This window comes from Pyrus communis, chromosome 13, assembly GCF_041283825.1.
Source record: "Pyrus communis isolate YQ-2024b chromosome 13, ASM4128382v1, whole genome shotgun sequence".
NCBI classification, from domain to species: domain Eukaryota; kingdom Viridiplantae; phylum Streptophyta; class Magnoliopsida; order Rosales; family Rosaceae; genus Pyrus; species Pyrus communis.
The window spans coordinates 27792214-27804853 of record NC_142577.1 but is presented as its reverse complement, the minus strand read 5'-3'; the positions used below and the strand labels follow the sequence as shown (position 1 = coordinate 27804853).

Sequence of the window (12640 nt, the reverse complement as noted above, 5' to 3'; positions counted from 1 at the left end):
TGCAGTATTGTCAAATTTTCTAAACTTTCTCTATCACTGCCTTTTCTTTGCTACAATCCAAACCAAACGATCCAATCCGGGACTTGGCAACTCCTAATGGAATAATGCTCTGGAGAGAAACTGAGTTAAATTTAAAATAAAAAGTTCCAATTTTTCATGTGCATTTGATGAGGAAAGATTTTTCCAAGTTACCGGTACACAGCCAATACAGCTGTGTCATAATATATGTGAAGCGAAGGTTTTTTTTTTTTTTTCTTTTCTTATACTTGTATTATGACACGTGGTGTGCCGATCTGTATTCCAGTGACACCCAAAATTCTCTCATAACATGCCATTCAAATTAAAAGCCTTAATGAACATGCAGAGAGTTCCGGTATACTCGGAAATTGGAAGAGTGAAGTTTAAATGAACCAGCAAACGCAGAATGCCATGCAATCAATATTAATCTGGCCGTTTCCGGGTGCATGTATTAATCTTTTGCTCGACTCTTGAAATTCCTGAATTCATTAGTAAATCAAAATAATACACTATATAACAATCTGTATGTTGCAGATTCAACTTATATACATATATCCAAAAATGGGAGCGAATGAGAGTAAGGAGGGAAATGAGAACACTGTGGCAGGTTTGGCTGGAACTGTTGCAGTTTTAGCCCTCGCTGCGTACGGTCTATGTGGAGTATTTGGATCGGGTTCCGGCCAAAGGAACACGATGAAGGCTCCCGAAAGAGGGTACCGAATCTTCGGGGGTGATTTCGAGCGTGACCCTTCTGCTTACTTCAGGGACCTGCGCAAGTAGCAAGTTGAAAGTTGGAACTGAGAGAGTACCTTAAATATGAATACACAGTTGTTGGAGTCTTGGAGAGGTGGAGAGTTTTGCTTTTGTTTTGTTTAGTTTACTTGTATTTTCCCCTGTGATCTATGTTGAATGTTAAACTTGGAGTTGGGGTTGATTAACATTACATGGTGATTAAGCCTTTTGCTTTTGTTTTGTTTTGTTTTGTTAAACCTTGAGTAATTTATTACCCAAAAAAACGTAACGAAGAACATATCAGAAATGCTGCTAATGTTGCCTTTATTACCTTAACCTCGAAGGCATAAGTCATCAGAAGGTAATACGCAACTAAAACAAGAAAAACTAAACGCATCGCCTTCTCTTCTTGCCTTTGCCTTTTCCTAATTGCCCGGACTTCATAGCATGTTCTTGCTCTTGTAGGAAAAGTCGTACTTTTCCATATTTATCAGCTTACTCTTCTTCCATCAGCGCCTTATCCCTTGCCTTCACCTCGTAAAGGAAAGAATTATCCTTACGCAGTTCACGAATAGCCCCTTTAGCTTCTTGCTTCAAAAGTTTCTTCATCTTTCTTCGCTCGGCTCGTTCCCGATCTGGATCATAGTCTCTGCCCTTAACAAAGCTGCACAACAAAATATCATTCAGTGGTGAATCCAGCAATACGTACAAGCACTACCCAACATAATAACATTAAGACAATTGGGGACGGGTAGTAAAGATCAATTACTTCTCCTCAAATTTCGGATTGAGCATTTTGATAGCCACCGGCTTTTGCTTCCGCATCTGAAGTGGTTGCCGCAGAATGTGATGTTTATCTGCTTCTGTCTTAATCAGTTCAGCAACATCCTTCAATTTGTCTGTTAATACTTGTGGCATATTATCCTGTTCCGCCACTTCAAGCAACAATACTGAAATTTGCAAAAAGATTTCAGGAAAAGAACTGAATCCTTCATAAATGATGACAAACTCACGTAGAGTTTCAATCACCGTCACCAGCACACTAGCCCTGAAAATTAAAAGTTCCAACTTTTAAAGACAGAATACCATATGCAAACTTTACAGTATTGATATACAAAATTAGAATTACAAAAGCAATAATCTGGTAGTGGCAAAAAACAAATTGGACCAATTTTGAGGATCATTTATAAACAGCAAAACTGACCAGTCTGCATAAACCCTAAACAACATGCATTGTGTGGGCACTTCCACAATGTATCATTGAGTACGGTAACAATTTCCTAACCTGAAATCGTCAGAGCTGAAAAAAGAGGAGTCCTCTGGCAGGTCCATTATTGTGAGAAAATTGAGAGAATCAACCTGAGCTACAGATTCATGTATACATAAAAGAGGCCTGATTGCTTTTAATTCCATAAGATGACAAAACTGCAGGAAAACAAAACGAGGATTGTTACTTCATCATATAACTGTAAACTAATTTCCTTCCGAGGACAATGAAACCATAAGGTGCCGCCTAATATATAAAAAATATATTACAAGGCAGTCCTACATGAGAATTTTGACTTGGCATTGGCTTTCTGTCTTTAGCTGCCATCAACAATGTTGTGAGAAACATGACTGCTTCAGGACAGAACTTCCGAGATTGTTTGTTATCTACAGAATGCATTAATTTTAAAAGAAAGAACTGGGAATTGAAACTGTTGGACAGAACAGTAAATCGACCAATTCATGTAACTACCAAATACATACACAGAGAAGCATGGCGCACAAGAAAGAACCAACTGCAGTATCACGACCAGACATGATAGGAGAACGCGCCAGATATTCACACACCAACAGTGTTGCTGGAGTCATGACCACATGGCGAAAATCAGAGCATGGAAATATCAGGGACCAAAGCCTCAGAAGAAATAATGTCTTTGAAGAAGGCCAACAACTCTGTTCTGTAAAAACAAAACAATGACGAGAAGTCAGCACTTTAGCAAGAGCAAGCTTGTAACTATGCTTCCAAATAAACAAAAAACTATAGATTCCATTAGGGATTACCTGGGTTCTTAACAGTTTCACTAAATTCTGTCCGCGCCTGTAAAATTCTCTCACGAGCACAAATTGCAGCGAAGTATGGAGTCTCCATACTCATCTCAATCAATGGCTTAACCAGAAAATTTAACAACTCCATATTCAACGGCTTTCTATTTGCTAATATGGCAAAATACTGCAGGAGTACACCATAAAATACCTGGAAAATGGCAGAAACACTCATGGGTAGTTAGCAAATATAATGAAAACCGAAGATGTATATCTTCACTGATTTTTTGCTTGGATCAAGTCAAATATTAAATGACAGTACAGAATTGTTCCACATTTGACAAATAATTTTAATACTCGTTTCCAAAACATAGAAGCAACAAACAGTTTCAAACTTGCATTTTTTTCCGGTTTTCTGCTGCAAGCTTGATTGCATTGCTTTTCCGGATTCGATTGATAATCAAGACAATGTCGGCATTAGAAAGATTATCCACCAATGCACCTAATTCTTCAAAGCTTTTTGGAGCTTCAATTAGGTATGGGAGGTATGACTGAGTAGAAGATCGTTTACCGTCCTGAGATATTTTCTTGGCATCTAAAGAATCGCCCTCTTTTTTACTGGCTTCAGAAGCATCAATTTTTTTCATTTTTTTCAGCTTTATTGGTTCCACCTCTTCTTCGTCAGCATCATCATCCTCTTCATGTGCTTCAGACCCATCTTCTTCTTCTTCCTCCTCATCCAAATCCGTTCCAAGATTATCATCATCACTTTGTTCCCAGTCCTTCATAAATAGATTATTTTCACCCAGATTAATATCTTTATCAGATCCTTCACTGTCATCTTCAGGACTTTCTGAATCCTCAGAAGCGTCGCCTTTTTCACTCTCAGAATCGCTAGCATCTTTTCTTTCTAGAATCTCATCAACCCAACCCTTTTTAATCCGCAGCTCTTCATCAAGAGAGGAGTCGCCAAGATCATCTCCAGATATGGGTCTTGGCTTATTATGGTTAGATGATGTCTCAGCATCTTCATTGTCATCGTCACTATTGATATCAGTGGCAAGCATCCTCTTCAGTCTCTCTTCCTGAATTGTGAAACAAACTCAAATGAGCGTTCAATTCATACTAAAAAAGTACAAATGAGATGCAACATCCAATTTCTCAAAGTTATTTGTTCCACTAAATAAAGGGCACGTTTACTTATCAAAAATGGACATCCAAGGTATGGGTATCATTCCCGACATATCATGTGTATACTAACACACGAGGAATATGAAAAATTAAAAATTAAAAAATAAATAAAACACGTTAACCAAGTAAGGAATCATCAAAGAAGGTAACCAGGATCATTCCCATTCATGACTTCTTCCCATTAAGCATGCCCAAAAGGAAATGGAAAGCCTGACATTCAAAAAGTTGAATATAATGCATTTTCTTGTTACATCCTCAAAACATCATGCCACTTGCACCACACCAGAATCAAATTAAACAAATTGTATTAGAGATGACACCAGTTACCATATATATATTTATAACAAACAAAGGATATATCTAGTTGCCAAACGCATATAAACTGCACTTGCCAACATTCTACCACTATTTACTAATATGGACTGCTAATATTGCAAATAACTTCAAAATTTGCACTATTCCTTGATTATGAGGAAGGAACTACAATCATGTATATACCAGTGCTTTTTAATTTGGACATATATTGGCACCAGCACATTGAACTTATTAGCAACAATAAAAATCTCAACATAAAGCAAAGACAGGTGCATTGGCACATCAAATTAGCATGCACATGACATGCGTAAATGCAAAAACACTCATAAATTGTAACAAAATAAGATACCTCCAAATGCTCAAGCTGCTCTCTCTCCTCTTGTGCTATCTCTTCAGGTGTCTTTGTCCTGTCAGAGGGTTGAGCACGGCTTACCATGACTAAGTTGCCAAAAGTTTTGAAATAAGACGAGATTTTTCCTGTGAAATTGTAAATAATAAGGAATAAAAAAAAACTCGTATACTAAAGAAAAAAATACAGAACCGTAAGAAGTTAGAAACCAATAAAGGACTTTCATGAAAATACCTGTTCAGAAAGCTCATCCTTCTTCGAATGCTCATTTGGAATATTCTTGTCTGGTTCAGTAATTTGTAACAGTTTAGAGGGCACTATGGATGTAAAGGATTTGTCCAATTCTTGCCTAAAATCTTCTAGTTCTTCCTTATCTTTTGCTGTTTCAGCCTAGAATGGATCAAAGGAAAAACAAAGGAAATCATAAATAAAGAAAAACAAGTATCAAGGAATGCATGTAACCATTATCACCAAACAAGTTAATGCCATAAAGGATTAGAATAATGCTATAAATGATTAGAAACCCACCGTATAATATTTGTCTTTTACCATAACCTCCTTCATTACTTCCTTCTTGCTTTTAGGTCTGTGTAATATGAAAACAATGAAACCAATTAGGATCATTTATAAGGGGGGAGACAGAGTGAGATAAAAGAATAGATTATAGTGGGAGACACAAGAAACAGAATTCCTTTAAAACTACAATGAATTTCTAAATTCGAAAGGGAATTAACTATTAAATGTCATATAATGAGGCAAGCAGTGAAGCAATCAAGAAATGTCAATTAAAATCCTAATACAAGTACAATACCTAAAATCTAACAAACACTTATATTACTGATGGGCATATCTAAAACAATCTTGAATTTGAATATCACAGAACAAAATTCAGATAGCAGAAGGGCTCGCATTTTCCTCTCCTTCCATTAGATCACCATCCATTTGATCTGTCATGGCTAACCCTTCTGCAGAGAACAAAGTAGGCACCATTACTGCTATTAGAACAGTCCTAACAATCAATCACCAAATCATGGGGAGATGCACGTGTTTCCAACAACAACATAAAATCACTAAAAAAACTTTGGTTAGCATCAAAGATCTGCTATCGTTTTGAGGGTTTTTACTTTCCTTTACTCCATATGAGCAAGAGTTCCTTCGGATACTTGTGATAAAGCCTAGTCCAGAAAATGATACTAAGTAGAAGCCAGAATTGTCCAACTCAACCATCAACCACATGAACTTCTATCCAAACATTACAGTTAAAAACCATGGACATGTCAATAACCAAATTTCAAATAATAAGTGGTAACTGAACCCTGAATGATGCATTCAAAATCTAACTTGCACAAATGAAAACTGAAACCCTACTGGATAAACAAACAACACAGATAGAAGTATCTCTACACATACTCTTAGTTTTAGTGGTTTCTGTGCCATTGTCGTCATCATCAGGCAGCACATCATCCTCAAAATCATCCCTTTCAGATAATGCACCAAGACTTTGAAATTCAAAGTCATCTTCTTCTCCATCTGATAAGTTATATTTGCTTTTCTTGTTCGTCTTTAACTATTCATGAAAATGAAGAGAAAAAAAGAAAATAAAATGAGAAACAAAACACATTAATAATAATAAATTACCCATGATTCCATAAATTAAACTGAATATAGTTCTGAAATAGAGTTTATAGTTGCGTAGAAAGCTTGACAAAAAGAAAGGAAATTTAGATATCATGTGTTAGATATGTACATTTTAATGAGGTAAGCTTTGTGCGACAAACTACAACTGTTTACTATTTCCCTATATTTTCATGGTAACCAAACAGAAAACAAAGCTGACCCCAAACAATGGGTAGAAATTCAGAAAATGAGCTTACTTGATGCTCACGCTGCGCACCCGAATGGCCTTATCGAACTCATTGAGCTCGTCATGATGCTCCCCAATTCGCTTATCGACAAAGACCGAAGCTTTATTGCTCTGCTCGTACTCCTTCAGCAGCGTGTTCTTCCTCTGAGCCACCAAAACATAAATAAATCAATAAAATTACAAAATTTGAAGTAAATTCAGAAAGGGAGTGACGCAATTCAGTACCTTTTCAATGGCGCGAGAGCGGGAGAGGCCAACTCGGCGCTCTTCGCCTTTGCGCTTTTTGCCGAGAATGTCGAATTCCCTACGGGACCAATGGTCTCGAACGGGTTGGGTTTTAGGGGGGCCTGGTGCTTCATGGCGACAGCGTTCGGGCCTAACTTATTCTTTTTCTTCTTCGCCGTCGCCGCAGTCTCATGGTTGTGATTGGCGTCAGCTCTGCCGGGTTTTGGTGATTTGGTCTCGAAGGGGTTGGGTTTCGAAACGGACTTCTGGTGGTGCTTCTCCTTGTGTTTCGCCATTGGAGACTGGTGTGAGCAGGGAGGTGATGCCGGTGGTTTAGGGTTTAAGCATTCGAGGAAGAAGGCGGGGCTTAGGATTTTGCGGGAAGTTTTGTTTGTTGGAAAGGAAGATGGGACTTAGAAGAGTGACAGGCCGGGTTGGGAACAAATCGGATCTGAGTCGGGTGTGGGTTGCTTGTTAGAGTCGAAGACTACAAATTTTTGGATAATTACTTGGAATAATCAGTTTTTTGGGATTTAATTGTAGAAATGATTAGTTTTTGTCATATCGTCATTATACTATTGTTGTCATTATGTCGTTATTATATTAGATATATAATCAATATGTCATTGTTACTACAAATTGATCATTGTAGGCCCTAAATTTTTAAACAAATTTATGATACTAAATTATAATACTGAGGTCAAAAAATATGTACATTTTTAAATTAAATTGATCTTCAACTCACTTATTAATTATTATTTTGTGATTAGTAAGTGTTGAGGTTCATGATCCGAGTAATTGTGCCCTTGTAACTAAAAGCAATGTGCCTTTGTAAATTGTAACAATAATTTTTTTCATAAACAATTGTTGTTTGTGAGAATAAACTTAGAGCTTCTAAGTAGTGATTAGTGGCAGTCACATGATGATTGTGTATTACTAAAAACTACATGATATAGGTGACTGGTTTTTTTGATCATATTTTATAAATCCCATAATATGTGGATCGATAGTTGAATTCTATCGATTGATGGTTGAATTCCATTTTTAGGATTTATATATCTAAACTACGTGATATAGAAATCCTTCCTAAACCCTGACAAAGCTTTGGGAAGGCGCAGCAGATGAAGGGCCCCTTGTCTTAGAACGGACCTGCTGCATATATTTCAGGCCATGGGACTGAAATGAGTGGCTTCTCTTCAAAGAAAAGATCTAGGGCCTAGCAGTTAGCTTCTTTAATTTATGTCCTTTCCATTTTCTAAGCATGACCGTCTGTTAGGCTTTATCTGAACAAGGAGAAATTCCGGGTGCCGCACCCAAAACTTTCTCCTACAGAAGGGCAACCATTCTTTCCATTAACTCTGTCAAAATTTCTGATAAATATTGCTAACGCAAAATGAGAAATTTCACCTCCAATATCCATGTTCATTTTAATATGGCTTTTACCTCATCTATATATAACATGTCCCGAACCACGTCCTGAGTAAGGGAATCTGTCCCAAAGATGCTTTGGTGTGAGGTTAGCCAGGCCTTACGAATGAGGATCTTCTCCGGATCCTCTTTGTGAGGATCCTAGAGATCTTCCAATCATATCCGTTCGATATACGATGAACGGATATGATTTAAGAATTTCCAAAATTCTCACAAAAAGGATCCGGAGAGGATTCTCATTCGTCTTTACATACATTGGAGATAAGACACTCAATAAAAGGAGTCAAGGGAGGGACCCCATTGTCTCTCCAAAGAAATAATAGACCATTGACCTGAATAATTACAGTCGCACTCTTTCCATTCACAACCACCCTTTTATTTACAAACAGATGCAGAAACAATCATAATTTTCATGCAGCGAGATTAGACTATCATATATATATGCTCTTGTCTTGCACTCTTAATTACTTAATTAGGCCAATAGCCAGAAATCTTTCTGGCGCTTTGTAGTAATCAAATACCCTCCAACCTTCCTGCTTTTCCTTCTCACAGCAACTGCCATGCAACTGGCATTTTGTATACAGTACTCCACCACACCGCCGCGGCCGCCGCTGACCCGGTTGCCGGTCCACATCACCAGAAGACGCCATGTAGTAGACCTCTTTTTCTGCCCCAGTACAAGCAATCCCACTTCTTGTTTCTTTGCCTCTTCCAGTATTTTTGGACCCTTCTCCTTATTCCCTTCCACCACCACTGCAACCTCAATTTCTACCTCTGGCCTCTTCAACTGACACATGTTCCTCAAAGAGTGGACAAGTGCATAAGCTCTTGGAGATGGAGCTATCTCCTTGCTGGTCTCCTCACCTGCAGCTGTAACAAAATAAGTCATAAATCAAAATTCTTTCAAAATAAGTGTTTCTCGCAAAATCAATCTCAAATCGGTCCTAAGTCATATATTCAGTTTTCTATAACTTCACTCAGAAAATTAAAGTAGAGTTACATAAAAAAGAACTGTTATCAACTCTTCGAAATAGTCACACTTGTCCGTAAAAAACATTAATTCCCTATGAAAACCGACAAAATAAAATGTCCAACCTTTTTTTGAGTTTGCAGATTTGGTGACATGAAGCAGCACAATTTTATCCTGGCTCTGCACAGTGTGAGAGAGAGCCCATTGGATAGCTCCTTTGGCTTCAAGGCTGGAATCAACCACAATCATGATTTTCCTAGCAATTACCAACGCAGCTTTTTTAGGGTTTTCATCACCACCACCACCACCAGCTGCTTTCACTTTCGATTCTTCTCCAACATTCCTAGAATCCTCAAATTTTCCATCACTACTTTTTTTAGCGACATCTGAAACATCTGGCTTGGACTGTATCGTTGGCGACCGAACCCTAACGTGTGGCCTAATCCTGTTTAGACAGAAATTAGGCAATTTAGTGCCTATTTTCCCCATTTCCTGATATGAAACTCGATAGACTTTGAGATGCCTGTAATTCTTATATATAAAGTGGAGTACTGAAGCTGAACAAATTTCTAGATGTGGCATGGGGGCCATGGTGTTTAAGTTATTTCTGCTTTGCATTTGCTTTATTCGTTTTCTTTATTTTTGCCTAATCATGTTTGCTCTGTTTCTTTTATTTTTTCCCTTTATGCGGTGCTATTTCTATTAACGTGCTTCTCATGATGCTGTAGGGCCATGCAAGGCTATCTGGCATGTTAGGATAATCAAATTATTTTTCAAAGCAAAAACAAAAATACTTGACAAAAATAACAATATATTGATCACATATCCAAATAAACATCTATACATTAACTCAACTACCAACGGTTTGGTGCCAAATAATGAATTATGTATTTATTAAATATATAGATGATTAAACGATGCAATTTTGCTCTAGTTAGCTGAAAATTGTAAAACCTGTTATTCATCATGATTCATACATGTGTGTGTGTGTGTGTACACAAAGGAAGAAGCCAAAAAAGGATGAAGTTTTCATAATATTCAAATTGCCTTCTTCCATTAAGAATTAAAAAAAAACAAAAAAAAAAAGAAAAACAAAACAAAACCTACTTCGGGTGGTCAAAATATATTTAATAAAAAATTAATAACTATAATAAGTAAAATTAAAAATAGATAAATAATATATATTATCAAATAGAAAAACAAATAATAAAATAAAAAGAGTCAATTGTCAAACAAGTACGCGTAGGCCTGGCAAACGAGTCGTGTTTGTCATGTTCGTGTCGTTTTCGTGTCATACTCGTTATTTGAACAAGTCGTATTGGGTCAAACCTAATATCTTAACGGTTTATCAGGTGAGCCGCAACCTGATTCGTTAAAGAGTCATATAATTTCGTGTCGGGTTAATGTGTGACATCCCGTCCCGGAAATATCGAAACGCACGTGTGAAATTACGATCTTGCCCCTAGTTCGTTTTTGTCACGTTATGGGTTGTTTTGTGTGGTGTGGCATGTGTTGGACCACACACACACTCCCACACACAGACACTGTCCCTCTCTCTCTCTCCTTCTGTCTTCTCTCTGTCTCTCCCGTGCTCCCTTCCTCCCTTCTCCATTGAAACTGTACGGACAAACCCCAAAACCCCTCAAACCTTAGCAGATCGAGGGAACCAAGTACACCATCAAGCTCGTGAGGCTGAGAGGAGTCTAGTGGTACCATTTCCAGGTAAGAAAACTACCATTTTCACGTCGTTTCGAAGTGGTCCGAATTGTGTACTGTTCATGCAAATTTAATCTAGTTAGCTTTTGGACTTTTGAAGCTTGTAGATGTGTTGGTGAGGTCCCAAGGAGCTTGGGAGTGCATCGTTGGACGGATTTGGACGTCGGAACCAAGAACTGTAAGTTTGGCCGAATTTTCATGTTTTTGAAAAGTTTGGTTCCGTTGTTTTTAGGCTCTAAAACTAGTCCAACGTGGTAGATGAGGTATAGGGCTTCATTTTGGTATAAAATACGTGAAAAATGGATGAAAAACGATGGAGAATAGTGAGTTTTAAACTTTCCCAGTTTTCCCGGTGGCCGGAGTCCGGCGAGGGTAGATCGGAGAAGAAAGGAGAATATTCCGTTAAGTTTAACGGAATATTCCTAACGGCAGTGACGGCGTCAGTTAGGTTTAACGGAATATTCCGTCAGTTTAACGGAATATTCCTGACGGCGTCAGTTGACACCGTCAGTGTGCATGGCACGTGGCCGCGCGTGGGGGGCGCGTAGGTCCGTGCCTTGGCCGGCGCGTGGGGGCGCGTGCGGCGGAGGAAAATTATTCTAAAAATATGGTTGTGATCCTGAGGTTGTGTAGAGCACGTTGGTATATTCATTTGTCCATTTTGAGCAATGTATGAGAAGTTATTACGAGAAGTTGGTTATGTGCTTTAAAGTTAACGTTTTTATAGTTATTTCGCATTTAGGTGACACATACCCCGAGGACGAGCGTGCACACGCGAGGCAGGGGGGCTACGACCCTTCTACATATCAGTGAGTGGGCTTTTGTTTTCCGTATATACCTATATACATTTATATTCCCAGAAATTGATTAAAAAAAGGTTTTGTATGTTATGCCATGCACCATATTGTTATTGTTTATGCATCATCACATGCATTAGTAGTGGCATACATTTATATATGCATATTGGTGTTGTGGACGTACAGGTAAGTGCCAGGTAAGTGTTATTCACGTTTATATTTCAGTAGTGGTTAGAGATGCTTAGAGAGCTCATAACCTGCACCCCCGGTGTTAGTGCTCCCGCCCAGAGTAGGGCACAGTCCTTCACGTGATGTTCACCTCCCGCACCACACGCTCAGCTTGGATCCAAGTTAGGTGCATAGGCCTGTCGTACAGACCACATTAGGTGGTTCCGACTCGTAGGTGACCCGCGATTATTCGCACAGCCTTCACGTGATCGTAGCACTAGAGCGTATATATATATTACACCCAAGCCTGTCGTACAGACCACTTTAGGGTGGGCAGGTTCAGTTAGTGAGTTTGAGATTTGAGCTCTATATGCAGCCGTACAGGTCACGTTAGGTGACTCCGGCTGCCAGATGTTGTGCTATTGATGTGATTTATACCTGGGCACTTGCATACATTATGAGGTTCCGACATGGCATATTCTGGAGCATGATTGGCATACCCTTGAGCATGTTTGGCATATTTATACATACATATATATGTTTATTTTTCTGGGAAGTATACAGGTTTTACGGCGAGGGGTTAGAATGTATTTTGCTAAATGGTTTTCAAAGAGCTTTGTTTTTGCCCACTCACGCTTTTGTTTTGCGCCCCTCCAGGTTCTAGTTGCTTAGCCGTTGCGGTGGTTTCCCTTGAGGGATTTCCGACGTTCTGACAGACACTCCCCATTGTAGGGTTGCCTTCGGGCGTACTACTGTTGTCGTTTTTGTTTGGGCTGCTATAGACCTGCTCTGAAATTGTATCTCACTTACTAGCACTTATTTTAGTACTTTGCATGCTA

The 12640-nt window shown here is 38.6% G+C and overlaps 1 protein-coding gene and 1 pseudogene across 2 annotated transcripts; both read right to left on the bottom strand.

Annotated features, from left to right (window-relative positions):
- Positions 1-486: 486 nt before the first annotated feature.
- On the bottom strand, positions 487-7173 carry LOC137737828 (uncharacterized; annotated as a pseudogene). Its single transcript, XR_015955086.1, has 15 exons — positions 6723-7173; positions 6508-6641; positions 6038-6200; positions 5545-5589; positions 5162-5223; positions 4843-5023; positions 4634-4761; positions 3174-3863; positions 2797-2989; positions 2496-2693; positions 2300-2403; positions 2036-2175; positions 1520-1798; positions 1082-1414; positions 487-786 (listed from the first exon to the last, which is right to left on the bottom strand). The product of XR_015955086.1 is annotated as an uncharacterized LOC137737828 (transcript).
- Positions 7174-8487: 1314 nt separating this feature from the next.
- LOC137736468 (uncharacterized) lies at positions 8488-9656 on the bottom strand. Its single transcript, XM_068475731.2, has 2 exons — positions 9246-9656; positions 8488-9020 (listed from the first exon to the last, which is right to left on the bottom strand). The coding sequence occupies exons 1-2, from the start codon at positions 9607-9609 to the stop codon at positions 8623-8625; spliced, it is 762 nt and encodes a 253-aa protein (XP_068331832.2). The 5' UTR covers positions 9610-9656; the 3' UTR covers positions 8488-8622.
- Between the last annotated feature and the right edge of the window lie 2984 nt (positions 9657-12640).